General features: G+C 48.7%; 2 protein-coding genes across 6 annotated transcripts in view; both read left to right on the forward strand.

The window, feature by feature from the left end:
* Window positions 1-4,472, forward strand: part of LOC138837703 (nitric oxide synthase 1) — an 85,275-nt gene extending 80,803 nt beyond the window's left edge. For all 3 annotated transcript variants that reach the window (XM_070036648.1, XM_070036650.1, XM_070036649.1), the window contains one exon: window positions 881-4,472. In XM_070036648.1, the coding sequence (XP_069892749.1) occupies window positions 881-896 (16 nt within the window). In that variant the 3' untranslated portion in view covers window positions 897-4,472. The remainder of the gene's footprint in view (window positions 1-880) is intronic.
* Window positions 4,473-11,353: 6,881 nt separating this feature from the next.
* LOC138837706 (F-box only protein 21) overlaps window positions 11,354-18,034 on the forward strand; it is a 28,505-nt gene continuing 21,824 nt past the window's right edge. For 2 of the 3 annotated variants that reach the window (XM_070036651.1, XM_070036652.1), the window contains exons 1-3: window positions 11,354-11,612; window positions 12,498-12,633; window positions 15,794-15,888. In XM_070036651.1, coding sequence (XP_069892752.1) covers window positions 11,374-11,612; window positions 12,498-12,633; window positions 15,794-15,888 — 470 coding nt within the window. In that variant the 5' untranslated portion in view covers window positions 11,354-11,373. Of the gene's footprint in view, window positions 11,613-12,118; window positions 12,221-12,497; window positions 12,634-15,793; window positions 15,889-18,034 lie in introns of those variants that run through there. The other variant, XM_070036653.1, reaches the window with a different exon arrangement.

An 18,034-nucleotide genomic window follows, 5' to 3' on the forward strand; every position in this document is an offset into this window, starting at 1 on the left:
GTACAGTACCCCCTCCGCAAAATCTGCTGTGCTCCTGAAGCAGATAGGCGCTCAGCTGTCTCTTCTAGCAGCACAAAGCACAGGTTTCTTATCATTGTTTTCACATTAAGGAGACACAGCTATCTCAATGCAGACTTGGGTCTTCTGGCTCAATCGTTGAGGATCACACCTTCCTTGACTGATTGTCAAAAGCTTCTTTCATGAGCTTGTGCATGCAGCTGTGTTGGTGAGGATTCATCATCCAGCCATTCATCCAGCCATCCATCTATCCTCCCAACTTTCCATCTGTTCATCCAGCTATCCATTCATCCTTCCATCAGATTATCCATCTGTTCATTCATCCATCCATCTATACATCTATCCATCATTTATCTTCATTTATTCACCAATCCATCCATTCATTCATATACACATATATCTGTTTTTTCATCCATTCATCTATCTTGGCCTCTATCCATTTTTCCCTTCACTCCTTCATTTACTCATCCATCCAAGCCATATAGCTGGCATGGAGTTATGTCTACCTGGAGGGAAGGGAATTTCTGAGCTGGATATTGGCTACAGCAGCCCAGACATTCATTTGTCCATCAAGTCATGCATTCAAGAGGAGCTGTGAATCTCATCCAACACACTAAGGCTACAGAAGAAACATCCCCCAGAGTGATGGTTTCCCCAGGTTTCTAGTTCATTTCTTTTGAGACAGGGACTCACTCTGTAGCCCAGGGTGGCCTGGAACTGAAGATCCTCCTGCCTTTTCCTGCTGAGTGCTGGGGTTACAGTCGTAAGCCTCCATACCCACCCCTAGGCCTCTAAGACTTCTGAAGGAAGTAGAACACCTCGGCATCACAGCACTAATTCCTTCCTCCTTTTCCTCTGACAGGGTTTTCAGCTCCTAACCGGATCTCTCTGCCCAGATGGCTGGCACAGTGGCTGTCCCTAAGTGCTCCAGCCAAGGCAGCCACAGGTTCCTAAGCATGGACACACGTGGCTGAACCTTTGCCATGGGACCCCCTCTTCCCCCAGGACTCTGCTCTGCCTCTCGTCCTCCGCTGTGTCCTGGTCCCCGCCCCTCAGTGGTGTCATCCGCCCTCCTGGGTCTCCTTGTGTTTCCTGCTGCAATGCAATGCCTTTATACACTGCAGTGGCTCTAACAAAACCGTGCCCTCCCCACCCTTCACTGCCAAAGGCAGATTGCGGGTGCATGAATCCACTGGGTCACGGCCGGCTGTCGCTCCTGTTCAGGTCTGTCCTGCAGGGTCCCTTGAAAAGGCTCCAGGCACTGGACCTCAGAAGTCTCCTGAGCCAGTCCCTCAGCCACTCAAGACCCCTTGATCCTTTTCTATGATTTTGTTTTGCTCGTACATGTGCGTGCGTGTGATAGGCCCGGGTCTCCCTCTGACATCTGTGTGTGCGATTATGTCAATCATAGATCAAATCCCCTGATGAAGACCCACCATGGTACAAACACACTCCTCCACCATGTTAAGTCAGCCTGCGGGACTATAATGGAGCTCCTTGATTGTCAAGGCCAGGCAAGGGCTGTGGAAGGAGATGTGAGAACTAAAAGGGATATTTCTCCATGCATTTAACTCACCACACCAGCCAGCAGAGCACTCACTGGGAAATAGACCCCAGGCAGTGGAGAGGTAAACTCCCTGTCCAAACTCACATCTCATTCAGTGAGCCCTGCCCCAGCCAATCTCAACCCCATGCCCTGGAGACTACAACTCATCCTGTCTGTGGAATCCATGTGCAAATAGGACCTTTCCACTTTGCCAAGGAAAGGGGGTAGGGGCAGGGAACACCCTCAGTTTCCTGCAAATCACATTGTAATGAATATGAGTGGCTTGAACGTTAATGTTGGGAGCCTGGAAGCAACGGCCAGGAAGAAAACAACTGTTACTTTTTTTATTCCTTCAAATGGGGTTTGCCGCTTCACCCGTGAGGATACCATACAGGAAGACAGTTATAAGGAATCAGGAGGGAGAGGGGGAGAGGCCGGCCTTCAGGAAGAACCATGCCACTTCCTAGGAACCAGGGACCCAGGTTGGGCTCAGCCCTTGGGGCTTCTGACTTTCTAAACTTGATCCCCTAAATTTTTAACCTGCTAAAATAATTTTGATGAATAGCTTCCACTTCGATCCAAGACAAATCGGCACAGTGATGTGTTGAGGACCCCGAGTTCCTCAGAGTAAATGGCACAGAAGGGCCCTACTCCCACTGCAGTGCTGGAAGTCAAGGGGAAGAAGCCAGGAGACAGCCAGGAACAAGGGATGAGCTCTGGGTCCCCAGTTCTGTTGGTTTATTTTGTCAGAAACATACCTTTCCTTTTCTCACAGTGCCTAGATGCTGTTCAGAGGCCTGCATAGCTTTGCAGTTGGGGTACAGAGACCCTGCAGGCTCCCTTAAAGTCAAAAGGCAAAGCACATCCCACTTTTCTCCCCTCTCCTTAGTGGCCTTCACTGATGTCACAGCCCTGGAATGGGGATTTTTATGCTTGGGTTGTTTTTGTTTGTGTTTTGCTGGTCCTGGGATTTGAATTCAGGATCTAGACTCTGCCCCTGGGCCTCTCTGGTTAGAGTTCTATCACTTGAGCCACGGCACCACTTGCGGCTTTTTCTGTGTATATGGTACTGAGGAATCAAACCCAGGGCTTCATGCATGCTAGGCAAGCACTCTACCACTGAGCCACATTCCCAGCCCTGGAATGTGAGTTTTATCCAAACTACAATTGTACCTGCCCTCTTTGAATCCCAAATTTTCCTGTCCAGTCTTCATAGATAGAGACTGGGCACTGGAATCCCACAGTGGCAGTCTCTAGCCTGGAGGAAAGCCAGTAGCTGCTGTGATCTACACAATCTGGTCCCAAGTAGCTCCTCCCCTCCCCCCAGAGGGTTTCTTCCCAATCTGTTGAGACTTTGGGGAACGTTTCTAAAATGTCACTCATTCCCCAGGATTAAACTGCAGTGTCCAAGGATGGATCCCAGCTTTTATCTCCAAAGCAAGTTTCCCCTAGGATTGGTTGTCCATAACCAGATAAAGAGCCCTTTTTTCACACCAGACACCACCTCTTTCAAAGTATCTTGAATTTTATCAGGGAGTCCAAAGAAATGAGTATGCAACCCGTATTCATCTCTCTTCCCAAGAGGAACTCATGTGTGAGAGAGAAACACACACAGAGACAGAGATGCTAAGGGTTGAATCCAGGCTATATCCATTCCCCCCAAAAGGGGACTTTTTTTTTTAAAGGTCCTTGAACCACCAACACAAGTTCCTTCATAGCTCCTGGCTACAGATAGAAGACCAGCCCTGATGCCTTTCCCTCTTCTAGGATTCCTGATAACCCAACAGCAAGTTGTCTGCAGCAGCCTATCAGAAGTAAGAGAGTAGGGATGAGTTTAGTTCTAGTCCAGGGTTCAGGTTAAGTGCTGCCCTCTGCTGGTGGTTTTTAGTTCAGGCTCCCTAGCCCAACAAAAGGTACACCCCCAAGATACCCTGTTATAGAACCTAAATGTTTCCCAACTTCAAAAAAGAAGAAAAACTCCCAAATCAGAAACACTTCTGGTCACATGCATTTCAGGCAGGAGACACTCAACCTGTAATACTTACAGGGAGAGGTCGCAAGTCAACAGGCCTTTGTTCTGATAAACTCCAGCAGCTGTGGAACAAGCAGGCATGGCTGTCCAAAACCATCCGTTCCTAACAGCTCAGTGACCTTGGCGGGCAGCAGCGAGTGTGCCTTCACACACCGCTGAGCGCCACCCCTCAGGCAATGGCTGTTAACCTTAGGTGTGCCTGTCCCAGGGCCTCCCAACTGCAGGCCTCTGGGGCCTGGATCATCATTCTCTGTCCCGGCTCTCCTAGGATGTTGAGCCTCTCCGAATAGAAGCTCATAGAGGTCTAGTGCTGTGATAACCCCATAGGTGACAGGACTGCGGCCACTGTCCCAGTGCAGGACTGGAGATCCCCCTTTATGATGTCATTGCTCTTGAACTTCAAGGACAATAGAATGCCTAAGGCCATGCGTTGGTTCTCGGGGCGGGAGGCCAGGCCCGGGCCCTGCGTCCATCTTGGTGGCCGTGTTGTCCTGTAAGCCCCCCCTCTAGGCTCCGCAGTGGCCTTGGAGAAGGCCCGGCCGGTGGGGTGCTGCGGCTGTACCCACAAGGTGGCCGTGCAGGGCCGGTGGGCAGCGCGGGCAGGGGTGGGGGGGCGGCCCAGCTCCCCACGCACGCGCTGTCGGCATCTCGGACGCCCCTCGCCCTGCGACCCCCGGCGTTGCTCACCTCGGCCCGGTGTCCCCGCGCTCCAGCCCCGCTCCGTGCGCCGGCGCCCGCCCCCAGCCCCTCCGCGAGGTCGGCCAGGCTGTGCTCGCCGCATGCTCTGTTCTGTATAGCTCTCCTCTCCTGATTTTATGGGATTCAACAACAACAAAGCCTACTTATGCCTGTTTGCATTATGGATAAAGCATTAAAAAGCGGACTCCACGCAGGCCGGCTCCTGTCGTTTGTCACTCCCCGGGAATTCCTCTCGGCCCCTTCATGGTTGGCACAAGCCCACAGGGCTGCGGGAGCCCAACGGGGATCCCAGGGGCAGGCCCAACCGCCACAATGTCTCTGCCCCGCGCAGGGTGTTCTGAAGGTGACCTTGAGCCTTAGCGGCACCGTGTACTGAGTCCAGCAGCATGGGGGGGGGGGGGGGAGAGGAGAAACACTCGAGCATGCGCAGTTCATGACAACATGCAGCCTCAGCACATGCAGAACATGACTGAGCGCGACTATGCGTACTGAGCATGCGCACCACGTGATGGCCCTATACAAGCTGAGCATGCACAGAACATGCCTGGAAAAAACCCATGTGTCCAGAGCATGCACAGGCTATGCATCCTGAACATGCATGACACATGACAGAACCCCACGTGTCCGCAGCGCCCTCAGTCTGTGACTGAGCGCTCTGTATCTTGAGCTTGCACTTACGCGACTAAACGCTAGGCACCAGAGCATGCGCAGTTCGCGGCTGACGGCTCTGCATCCTGAGCATGCGCAGTTTCTCCACAATGGCGGTGTCCTGGACTCCAAGGATCTACTGTAGGTGAAATGTGGCGGAATAGGGTGGGATGAAGGATCCTCAACAGGCCTGAGCTTTGGTTTCTTCCATCTTTTTTAGCTTCTTTCTCTTGTAGAACTACAGGCGGCGCCACCTAGAAAACTTAAGCCCTGACTTTCCCCCGGCTCTTCAGACCACCAGCTGCCACAAAGGCCAGGCCTTTGAAAAGCCAGCTCTTGCTTCTGTCTTTCCACCTGTTCCTTAGTACTAGGAGGAAGGGAGGAATGAAAGGAAGGAAGGAGAGAGGGAGGGAAGGAGGAATAGGGGAGAGGGAGAAGGAGGACGGAAAGCCTAATAATTTCAAATCTACATTCTGTTTCCATGAATTCCCTTTTCTAGATCCCTTTCCTATAATGGATTCAGTACCCTGTTGGTCCCTTTGTGTCTGGTTTCTTTCCCTTAGCCTTCAAGGTTCAGTGCTTGTAGTGGCAAGTGGTTACTGTAATTCATGCTTTTTTTTTTTAACAGCCATTCTGTCAAGGCTCTTTGCCAATCTTTATAAAGGCTCAATAAGCTTCAAGCCTTCATCTCTACCCAGCCTTGTTTTTCTTGAGGACCTGGGAGACAACTCTTTGATATGCAGATATAAGGAAGACAGTGTCCCCACCACCCTGGCCCTGTCACACCTTAAGAGTTTAGCCTGAGCTCTTTGTTCTGAACTGTAACCACCTTTGGCATAATGGTTTTCAGAAAGTTACATCATCCCTCTAGACAGGCGAAGACCAGTACAATGGGCAGCACAGTGGGTACCCTGATTACCCAGCCTAAGTAGACTAGAGAAGCATATAAGGACAAACAGGGCCATCAAGTTCTCTACCTGAGGACAGATTACCATGATTCTTTTAGTTCATTTTTGTGCCAGTACTGGGGCTTGAGCTCAGTGCCAGGGCACTGAACCTTAACTTTTTCACTCTACCACTTGAACCCCACCTCCACTTTCCACTTTTTAGTGGAAATAAGAGTCCCACAGACTTTCCTGCCTGGGCTAGCTTCAAACTAGGATCCTCAGATCTCAGTCTCCTGAGTAGCTAGGATTATAAGCATGAGCCAGACACCATGATTCTTGAGAGCAGATGTATAGAAACACAGGGACCACACTCCATGTTTTCACTAGCTCATTACTTGTGAGGTCGCACAGGTCCTTCTGGCTTAATGCTCTGTAATAAAACTGCTCTTCTAGAGCTGGGTTGGCAGGAGATTTGTCCCCCTTTCACCTCATCCTGAAGCATCTTTATCATTGTTGACCAGGACACGGAACGACACAGAAGGAGCCAGATGTAGCTGTGGGAGCTGCTTCCTGGCTGATGGGTTGCAAATTGTTTATTAAGCACCATCCAAATTGATTTGCACCTTGTCAGGGTCAGGGCTGTAGTGGTGAGGGGCATACAGGGGCCAGGGATGGGGTTCAGAAAGGTGGCTGAAGGGACAGACAAGGCAAGCGATGTGAGTAACAGGAAGTATGGCCTTGGAAGCTGGGTGGGGGTGGGCAGATGGAACAGTCAGTGGGCCTGGGTGGGAATATTGTATTTGTCCATGCTCTCAGTGTATACACGCGCGCGCGCGCACACACACACACACACAACACACACACATCCTAAGATACAGTTACCAAGGCTGAGATCTAAGCAGTCTCTCAGCCTCTTCTAGCTCTGCTGGGAGAGTGGCCCACACATCTCAGCCCACATTGGTGCAGAGAAAGTGACATTCGGCCTTGGATGCACCACCCCAGGCCCCCTACTTCCACAGTAGCACACTGTCACCCATCACTTTCTCTGCTCTACACACATCACTTGAGTCTACTCAGTCCCCCCAATAGCCACAGCAGGCAGGATGTTATTGTGCCCATTTTACAGATGTGAAAACTGATCTCACAAAGTACATGAATCCAACAGCTGTTTAAGCATTTGTAGTTGACAGATCATGATAATCTGCCAAATAAGTAGGCATTCAGAGCTGACTCTGCTAGAGTCTTGGTCCTGCAAGACTTGGTCCAGGAAAGCAAAAGAGACTCACTGAATACATGGCTATGGTTGAAGGAAATAATTACAAGACTAAAAAGTGTTGGTACCAGGCATGGTGGTACACTCCTGTAACCCCAGCTACTCAGGAGGGTAAGGCAGGAGGATGGAGTGAATTGGCGAACAGCCTGGGTTATAAGTTTAAGACTCTATCTGAAACATAAAATAAAAATAAAACATCTGTAGTCGAGCATTTGCCTAGCAAGCACAAGTTCCTGGGCTTGATCCTCAGTAAGGGAAAGAAGAAAACTGGGGAGGAGCTGTATCTGGTCCCAGGATGAGACAAAGAGCATACTCAGAGACTTAAGTGCAGCCTTGGAGGGGGGAAAGGAGGAGGAGCAACCAGAAGGAGAAAGAATTGGCCGGAAGTACAGCAAGAGAAGTCTCCCTGAGAAGGGAGGTGATGGGGAGAAAGATACTGGCTTATCTTGAGCATGTGTGTTTAAGGAAAGAGAGAAAGGCCTCAGACAGGCAAGGACCAGAGTAGTTTGTCCTTTTGGAACAGTGTTACAGATTTCAGAACTTTCTCATGCAGATTTCAGTTCTCTTTCTTCCTTTCTTTCTATGTATGCTGGTACTAGGACTTGAACTCAGAGCCTGGGCATTATCCCTTTGCTTTTTATGTTCAAGGCTGGCACTCTACCACTTGAACCACAGCTCCACTTGCAGCTCTTTGCTGGAGATCAGAGATAAGAGTCTCATGGACTTTCCTGCCTGGGGCTGACTTGGAACCATGATCCTCACATCTCAGTCTCTTGAGTAGCTAGGATTATAGTATTTTAAGAGTAATAGAGAACTATTGCTAGAGAAACTACATCCAGTGAGAAGAATTCCTCCCTCAGGGCATCCTGACTTCCAAGTTGTGGAGGATGCTTTACTGCACCTCCTGGAGACGGACAGATCTTTGCAACCCGCCATAGAGTTCAAGTTCTTGGGGCTCAAGGATTCTCTCACCTCAGTAGTTCAGCTCAGGGTTCTATTCTCATCCTGGTATCAGCACGGGGCCTGATGTTGAACTGAACAGAGTTTAAAGGCAAAAAGAAAGAAAAGTCGGAAGAAGAAGAAGGAGAAAGGGGAGGAGAAGTGAAAGAAAGAAAGGGAGGGAGGAAAGAAGGAAGGAAGAAACGAAGGAAAAGATGGAAAGAAAGAAGAGAAAGAGGAGAAGACAGAGGAGGAGGAAAAGGCAAAGGCAGAGGTAAAAAAAGAGGAAGGAGGGGAAGAAGAGAAGGAGGGGGAGGAGGAGAGGAGGAAAAAGAAACACCCACATTTGGTGACTTTGAACCAGTGGACCCCATGTTTGCAAAGCTCATCTTCCACATGTGTGGAATGGGTATAAATTGGTACCTGTTGTGGGGTGGGAGGGGCATCATGCGCCTTCGCAAACACAAAGGATCATGGTGTTGGGGTCTGAGGTTTTGTGGATGATGAGTGAGGCAGTGGGGAGTGGTTAGGCCAGTCAGAGTGTGTGGGTGTGAGCATGCGTACTTGATTCCTGTCCATTGGATTGCCTGTGCCAGGTTTAAGTAAATTGCTTGAGCAACAATGACAGGCTTTTGGTTATAGTGGGTCTCTCTGAAACTTGTGGGCTGCTAGAAACCTTCCTTGCTTTGCTTTGATTGAATTTGAGCTCCTACCCCCACCCTCCAAGAAGCAGCTGATGCTGTGTGACAACCCCAGGTAGCTGCATGTAAGAGCGGGTAGCTCACGCCTGTCATCCTAGCTACTCAGGAGGCTGAGATCTGAGGATCGCAGTTCAAAGCCAGTCTGGGCAGGAAAATCTGTGAGACTCTTATCTACAATGAACCACCAGAAAACTGGAAGTGGTGCTGTGGCTCAAGTGGTAGAGCGCTAGCCTTGCGCTGAAGAGCTGAGGGACAGAGTCCAGGCCCAAGTTCAATCCCCACAACTGACCAAAAAAAAAAAAAAAAAAAGAGTGGGATCTTTGAACGTCAAGAAATGAAATCTAAAGCTGTGGCCTGCCTCCCTCTGGGAATCACGGCTGGCTATGTAGATAATTCTAGAAGGAGGAAATCCTCCCACCTGCAGCCAATCTCCAACAAAGGAAAGCTACTCTCACAGTTGGAGTAGACCTTGTTCTAGAAATAGTAGAAGAAAGAGATTCATCAGGTTGGGAAAAGAGTAAGGTAAAGTATCAGTTTGCAAGAGAAGCGGATAGCTTCCTTTGACTAGAGTAGGTACCGAAAATTTTCAAGAGACTTAGGAAGCTTGGTACATTTTTAAGATGTTTTCACAGCTGACAATTTGTCTCTTGGAACGGGGACATGCAGTAAAGATGTAATCTCTATGGTTTGAGATTTATCATTTGAGGCATATGATGCCAAGAACTGTTATTTTACAGTGTTCCCTTAAGCAACATTGAATTTGCTTTGAACTTTAGTCTTTGCCCCAACAGGAATAAAAAAACCAAACCAAACAAACAAAAAAAAAACCCCAAATCTTTAAAGCCTTCCCTTCTCAAGTGTGATGTTATCTAAACAAAACTGGCAGAAATTGAACTAAGATTTACTTCCTTTCATAGCTACAGTATGTAGCTATAAATGATAGGTAATAGTTTTTAAAAGTGGCTACAACCACAGGCCAACAGTTAAAGATAAGAACTATGCCATTCAACTAGATGAGAGAGATTTGATTGGTTTTTGGTTTTTTTGTTCCCCCCGCCCCAAATCCTGACACTTGTCATATTGGAAAGATGGCCTAGTTGGTATAGGATCTAATAAATTTCTAGAAAGTTTACTTTGTTTAGATCATGAGCTCCTATATGACTGCTGTACGTGAATTCATAGCTCTTTATAGCATATTTGGAAGCTCTGATTTCAAAATTTCAATGTCCTGCCAAGTTAAAACTACTCTGTAGAGATGAACTTTTGAGTTACTGGATAAAAGAAAAAAAAATATTTTCCATGAAGTCATGTGCAATATGTTTTGTTGAGAATTCTTTGGGAGGAAAGGTTTAGTTGCAATTTGTAGAAGTGGGGGCAGGTGGGGGTCAGAGGGCTCCCTACCATGTGCCTGACAGCAGGACATAGACTAGAACTATTATCACACCCCACCCCACTGCAAAAGGTTCTGAGATAAGAGAGTTGGGGGGGGAGGTAAAGGGTGTGTGTATGTGTGTGTGTGTGTGTGTGTGTGTGTGTGTGTGTGTGTGTGTGGTGGAGGTCATGGGGCTTGAACTCAGGGCCTGGGTGCTGTCCCTTAGCTGTTTCCCTCAAGGCTGGAGCTTCACCACCTGAGCCACAGCTACACTTCTGGCTTTTTATTGATTAATTGGAGATAAGTCTCAGGGACTTTCCTGCTTGGGCTGGCTTTGAACCACAATCCTCAGCTCTCAGCACCTGGGATTATAGTCATGAACATCAACCAGTGCCTGACTGAAGAATCTTTTTAAAAAACCTAGTAGGTTGGGAATGTGGCTCAGTGGTAGTGTTTGCCTAGCATGCATGAAGCCCTGGGTTTGATTCCTCAGTACCATATAAACAGAAAAAGCCGGAGATGGCGCTGTGGCTCAAATGGTAGAGCCTTGAGCACAGAGTGGCTCTAGGACAGTGCCCAGGCCCTGAGTTCAAGCTCCAGGACTGGCAAAAAACAAAACAAAACAAAAAAAAACGAACAAACAACAACAAAACTAGTAAACTGCTTGGCACAGAACCCATTCGAGAAAATGGTTTACATGGGGTAAGAGTACGGTCCAACAGAAATCAAGTAGGGCTGGATTTGAATCTAGGACCACAGCCTCTGAACAAGTCTTCTTACCTCCAAATCTCCATTTACCCAACGGTAATTTGGGGAGAATGAAAATTCCTGAGGTTTGGTGGAAGGTCCAAGGATCTACCTACCACTGCACAGGAGGACCAGGAGAACACACACAAGTTGTTGATTTAAAAACTTTAATTTTAAGGAGTCTTTAACTCCCATTTTCGGCTTTTCGCGCAGGAAATGTCTTTCTTTCCCTAACTCTCCCTAATTTAACCCTGAGATACTAAAATAAACCCTTGCTTAAAAGAAAACACCCTTAATTTCAGAATACGATACTGCTTTTTGTATTGACCAGAGGAAACACAGGCTGCCGAGCTCCCAAGAAAAGGTCATTTCAATCCCGGGCCAAGGGGGCGGGGCCTGAAGGGGGCGTGTCTATCCTAGCCACGCCCCTATGCTGGTGGGCGGGGACGCTGGGCTGCCCCAGTGCGCGCGCGCGCACCCGCGCACGACGGCCGTCAGGTACGCGGACAAGATGGCGGCGGCAGCGGGCGACAGCGCGATGGAGGTGGTGCCGGCGCTGGCGGAGGAGGCCGCGCCCGAGGTGGCGGGCCTCAGCTGCCTGGTGCACCTGCCGGGAGAGGTGCTGGAGTACATCCTGTGCAGCGGCTCGCTGACGGCGCTCGACATCGGCCGCGTGTCCAGCACCTGCCGGCGGCTGCGCGAGGTGTGCCAGAGCAGCGGCAAGGTGTGGAAGGAGCAGTTCCGGGTGAGGTGAGCCCGCGGCCCCCCGCGCGCGGCGCCCGGCCCCGCGGCCCGCCGGGGACCCCCGGAGGGCGGCCGGCCCCGCGGCCCCCGCGGCGGCGCCCCGCGCGCCGGCCGCGCCCGCACCCCTGCCCGCGGCGGCCCGCAGACAAAGGCCCGAGGCCGCCGGCGGCGCTGGGCCCCGGAGGCGGCGGAGGCCCCGCGCGGGGCCCGGCCCGGGGCTCGGCGCGGATCCCGGCCTGCCGCCCACCGCACGGCCGCCGCTTGCTTTTGTGCGGCCCCCCCCTCACACACCCCCCCCTGCTCGCGGCCCCGGTGCTGTTTACCGGGAGCCCGCGATGGCGGGGCGCCCGCGGGCGCAGCATCCTCGGGCCGGCCGGGCGGGAGGAGGGTGCGGGCTGCACGTTTCGGTTACTCCCTCTGTGACCTTGGCAAGGGGGAGGGTGTGGGCTTCGCTCCCTCCCTCGGTCTCTTTTGGTCAGTTTCTGGCTTTATCTCATGAATCGACTTGGATGAATGGTGATCGTGAGACGTAGCTTTTATATTATTTATTTTTTTTAATCGTGGTATGATTAAAGGAGGTGATGCCCAGCGCTTCGGAAGCGCGCGCCAGCGAGGTGAGCCGTTACTATTGTCACCGTTATTAGGGTTGTTGGTAGGACTGCCCTCGTTTGAGAGATGGGGGAAGAGGGAGACACAGCCTTCGTGTCGCCACGCCAAGGTCACTTGACAACACCCGAGTTTGGAGATCCGAAGGGAACCGTGGTCAGGCCCCTTTTCCCACCAGTCCATCATGTTTTTGTTGCTGCTGCTGCTGCTGCTGCTGCTGTTGTAGTCGTCGTTGTTTTGGTTTTTTGCGTAAATGATAAGCAGAGGAGCTGTTTTCTCTTGTAGGTGGCCTTCCCTTATGAAACACTACAGCCCCACCGACTACGTCAATTGGTTGGAAGAATATAAAGTTCGACAGAAAGCTGGGTTAGAAGCCCGGAAGATTGTAGCCTCGTTCTCGAAGAGGTTCTTTTCAGAGCATGTAAGGATTTGTGGATGGAGCTCTTTGCTTTTTGCCTGATTGTGGTGTGTGAGTGTGAGTGTGTGTGTGTGTGTGTGTGTGTGTGTGTGTGTAGGCATTAGCTCATCCAGCTCTGGTTACTATCTCCCTTTTCATTGCTCACACAATCCCTTACTCACTTACATGGCTGCGAGAGTCATTGTGTCCTTTCCCTCCCATCCAGCAACACGGAGCCACTTGTCCCTGCCAGCTTTACTTTTCTAAAGCCAGAGAGAATGGGGGTGGAGGGAGAAGGGAGGGTCATACTGCGCCCGGAGGAATGAATCCAGATAAGCAGTATTCTATTCTAGTGGTTAAACTTTGTTGTTTTTTTGTTTTGTTTTGTTTTGGCAACCTTCATGTGATCTGAGGAATCATCAGTGATGGGGCATTGTAAATCTCTCGCAGTTGTTTTCCCAGAATGGTTGGTGAAATGAATGTGGTCTGTTCTTCCCTCTGCTTTGCAGGTTCTCTCCAGTAGTGAACTGCATTATTTAAGGTAACAGAGGGTTAAGGGGCTACCTGTAAATCAGAATTATTGCTCTCTCAAATAAAATTGTCTTACATCTTGGGTTCATTCCTCTTCATTGTCCCTGAAAGTTGTTTGTTGCGTGTTTTGTTTGGGAATTTTTGTTTCTGAGGGATTTTTCTTTTTTGGCTGTTATTATTTTGAGATTGAATCTCACTGTGTAGTCCAGACTTTCCTTGAACTTGTGATCCTTCTGCCTCAGCCACACAAGTGCTGAGATTACAGGTATACATCACCATGCCTGGCTTTGAGTTTTGCTTTTTAAAAAAATAATGATGATGTGTGTATTTCTGATTGAGGGTCAGCAAATAGAGATGATCTCCACCCCCCCCCCCTCCCCAACCCCCCTATCCTGAGGCTTGAACGCTGGGCCTGGGCACTGTCCCTGGGCTCCTTTTGCTCAAGGCTAGGGCTATACCACTTGAACCACAACTCCTCTTCCTGCTTTTTCTGTGATTAATTGGAATTCACAGAGTTTCACAGACTTTCCTGGCTGGCTTTGAACTGTGATCCTCAGATCTCAGCCTCCTGAGTAGCTAGGATTACAGGTGTGAGTCACGAGTACCTGGCTAGAGTTGATCTTATTCTATTTTGGTTTTTTGGAGTATACTTGTGGTTACTTCTGACTTTCTAATTTTGACTGCTATTAGGTAATAAAGCGTATAAATTTAAAATACTTTCAAGCTGGCTCACAGCTGTAATCCTAACTACCTGGGAGGCTGAGATCAGGAAGAAGATTGTGGTTCCAGGCCAGCCTGGGTGTAAAAGTTCTTGAAAATGGGCTGGGAAGGTGGCTCAGTGGTTGAGTGCTTGCCTTGCATGCATGAGGCCCTGGGTTCGATTCTTCAGTACCACAGAAGTGGCGCTCTAGCTCAAGTGGTAGAACACTAGCCTTGAGTTAAAAGCTGAGGAACAGTGCCCAGGTCCAGAGTTAGGCCCCACAGCCAACAACAACAACAACAAAAATTGTTGAAAACCCATCTCAACGGAAAAAGCTATATGTAATGGTTCATGCCTCTCACTTAGCTAGCCACAGAAGTGCAAGTAGGAAGACACCAGTCCAGTCCGGTCTGGACAAAAGGCAAGACCTTAGCTCAAAAAATAACCAGAGCAAATAGGGCTGTAGGTATAGCTCAAATGGTAGAACACATACCTAATAAATGCAAGGTTCTTAGTTCAAAACTCAGTGCTATAGCAGGGCACCGGTGGCTCATGCCTATAATCCTAGCTACTCAGGAGGTTGAGATCTGAGGATCGAGGTTCAAAGCCAGCATGGGCAGGAAAGTCTGTGAGACTCTTATCTCCAATAAACCACTAGAAAACCGGAAGTGGCGCTGTGGCTTAAGCGGTAGAGCACTCGCCTTGAGCTGAAGAGTGCAGGGACAGCACCCAAGCTCAGAGTTCAAGCCCCACAACTGACCAAAAAAATAAATAAAACCCAGTGCTTAAAAAAAAGAAGAAAAAAGATGTTTGGAAGGTTAAGAAAGAGAAAATTTGGACTTTGGACAAGTTTGAACTCATTCCCCTGGGAGAAATAAGAACAGATATTCCCTGAGTACAATGATTTATATAAGTGTTGATTAATGTGAGAAAGAGCACAGTGTTCCGCTTTACAGAAACCATGTCCTGGCTAAACCACAGTTGAGTGGCTAGTTTTAAGTGTGTTTTGCATCCACAGGTGTTTAGGTATTCTAGTGTTAGGCTTCTGATGCAGTCTAGTGATAGTCTACTAGTTTACAAACTCTGCTTCTAATCCATCTGGATTTCTGTGCATTTTTAACCATCTGTGCCTTTATCTGACAATGATGGATTGTTGTGCCTTTTTTTTTCCTCCTCTCCTCTTTCCCCTAACCACTACTTAATTAGAAATGTGTCAAGGACTTTGAATGCTACAGAAACATACTTAAGATTGCTCTCTGGGTAGGTGATTGTGGTGGCTCAAGATCCATGTCTTCCTGTGCTCTGGGCATGCACACAGGTTAGCATGAGACATTGTAGCTCCTTTCACCATAGCAGACGGGGAAAGTCATAGCTTTAACTGGAGAGCATGGCCAAGCCCACCCAGCGGGTTGGAGGGGACCTCCCGCTCTGAGCATCCTTAGTGTTTGGCTCCACTCCTAGTGTACACAACACAGATTGCCTGGGCTTGCTTTCTTTTTTTTTTTGGTTCTGGTTGTGGGGCCTGAGCTCTGGGCCTGGGCGCTGTCCCACTTGAGCTACAACGCCACTTCCGGCTTTTTTCTTTTTGCTTATGTGGTGCTGAGGAATCAAACCCAGGGCCTCATGCATGCAAGGCAAGCACTCTACCACTGAGCCACCTTCCCAGCCCTTGCCTGGGCTTTCTGTTGTGAGCTGGGGGAGATGGCGGTCTTGACCTCATTTAGGAGCTGTGTTTCTTCATATCCCACTTCTGAATGGTCTGTTTCAGAAGTTCTAGAGTTTGAAAACTGATCTATAGGTAACCCAGTAATGAGACGATGGGCCCATGGTCTCATTCCTCTCCACGTCACTTCCTCCCTCCCTCAGCAGGAAAAGTGTGGGGGCAGTGGGAGTGACCCAGAATGCTGTCCAGGGCAGGAAAGATTCCTAATTCTGCTTTTCTTTCACTTATAGGTTCCTTGTAATGGCTTCAGTGATATTGAAAACCTCGAGGGACCAGAGATCTTTTTTGAGGATGAGCTGGTGTGCATCCTAAATATGGAAGGCAGGTAAGCCACAACTTACACAGGATTTGGATTTACTGATAGAAATAACCTCAGAGAGGGCTGGGAAGGTGGCTAAGTGGTAGAGTGCTTGCCTTGCATGCATGAGGCCCTGGGTTCGATTCCTCAGCACCACATAAGCAAAAAGAAAAAAGCTGGAAGTGGCGCTGTGGCTCAAGTGGTAGCGCGCTAGCCTTGAGGTGAAGAGCTGAAGGACAGCACCCAGGCCCAGAGTGCAGGCCCCATGACTGGACTTAAACAAACAAACAAAAAAAGACAAAGAAATAACCTCAGAGAAAACTGCTGTGGTGAGCCTGTGACTGAGGCCTGGTTCCAGATCTTGCATATTATGCTGCAGCCAGTTTTGTTATGAAGACAGTTCCAATATTGTTGGCCATCTGCAGCCATGAGCCCAACTCCGCATCCAGGATCAAAAGTATTTGGAAAAAATACTGTGTGCACTGCACTATACAGATTTATTTTTCTTGTTATCATTCCCTAAATTGTAAAAATTATTTGCATTATATGTGGTATTAGAAGTCTTTATAGAGATGGTTTGAAGTGTATGGGAGGATGGGCAGAGTCTCTGCAGTATGTAGCACTGTGCCTTCTTAGATGAGGCGCTTGAGTGTCTGTATTAGAGTATCTGAGAGGGACTTATAACCAGTCCCCACAGGCACTGAAGAAAGATTGTAGAGAAACTATGAAAACTGTTTGGGGAGAAAGAGAGAATTCCTGTGGAGCACCAACAGAGCACAGGCTCAGTGCTCTGGGCAGCCTCTGTACTGTCAGTGATCCAGCCTTTTTGCCACCTCTCTTCTGCCACTCCCAGATCCACCTGCCTTCAATTAATCTTTTTTGAAAATCTCTTTTAAGTGAGTCTTAATTTAGGGGGTGATTTTGCAGTTCTTGAAGTTCATGTGAAACAGTTCCCTACCTTGATCTTAACCACTGTAGCTGTGTGCTGAGCCTCCAGGAGAGACTGCAGTACTCCATTATATCTAGGTGGTTATTTAGAATGTTTGCTTTGTTTTTATAATGGCATACATTAGCTATACAAGGATTATTTCATGGTGACATTCCCACACATGTATAATGTGCTTTAAACACACCACTATTACCAGTAACTGACTCTCCCTTACCCTTTCCCCTTCCTAATACAATTTCAACAACTTCCACCATTCTATTTTAATAATACATGATGACAAGTTAGACCCCCTCCTGCTAGTACCTACCCTAAAATGTTTTATACTTTACAACTAAACATTACTTTCCAGGAACCTGTGAGACGACTTGGCTGTCAGCCATACTTGCCTGGTGAAAAGGTTTTCTGTTCTGAAAGTTCACATAACTTTGCTAGTGGTAGAGAAGAAAGCTAGTGCAGGGTCTTCTCTAAGTTACTGTGAACTGTCTCACAACAAGGTGTAAAGTATATTGTGGCTGTTTCTTAGGGGATGTAGGAGAGGTACATGTCTGTCACTGGAGCCACAGGGGAGAGGGAAGAGTCTGTTCTAGGCCTTGGAGGAGTGCAGGTGGAGGTCATTTTCCTGTTTCTATTTTGGGTGATCTATAACTGAATTGGAGTGTGATCTAATAGCACTGTGCACCTTAAAAGTAAATCCCACTTGTGGTTTATTCATGTGCATCTCTGCCTTCCACCCAGACTGGGGCCCACATGTCTGTGCTGGTTGCCTCAGTTTGATGCTTCATGTGAGTACCTTGTTTTCACATCTGAACACTTTGCTTTAAAATGGCCCACCCAGCATCATCCTCTAATTTCTAGTATGGCATCTGCTCTGTGCAGCGGTGCCAGTAGACAGCCATGTGGAGAGGAGAAGGAGTTGCAGATTTTCACAAAATCGGGATCCCACAATGACTGGTTCTCTGTTTGGGCTTTTTCACCCAACAGTACCTTGGGGAGGTCGTTCCTGATCACCTGGCAAGAGATAAAATTCACTTTGGGGAATGGCTGGCTGCTTTTTTGTAGGATAGATCGTAGGTTTTTTGTTGTTTTTAGGGGAGTTATTTACTTTTTTTTTTTTTCTATGGTGGGGTTTTTTGTTTTTTTGGCACTGGGGGTATTGCCCCTTATTTTTACCCAAGGCTGGTACTCTACCACTTGAGCCACAGCTCCATTTCTAGTTTTTTGAAA

This window comes from Dipodomys merriami, unplaced genomic scaffold, assembly GCF_024711535.1.
Source record: "Dipodomys merriami isolate MVZ:Mamm:240054 unplaced genomic scaffold, mDipMer1.0.p SCAF_274, whole genome shotgun sequence".
NCBI classification, from domain to species: Eukaryota; Metazoa; Chordata; class Mammalia; order Rodentia; family Heteromyidae; genus Dipodomys; species Dipodomys merriami.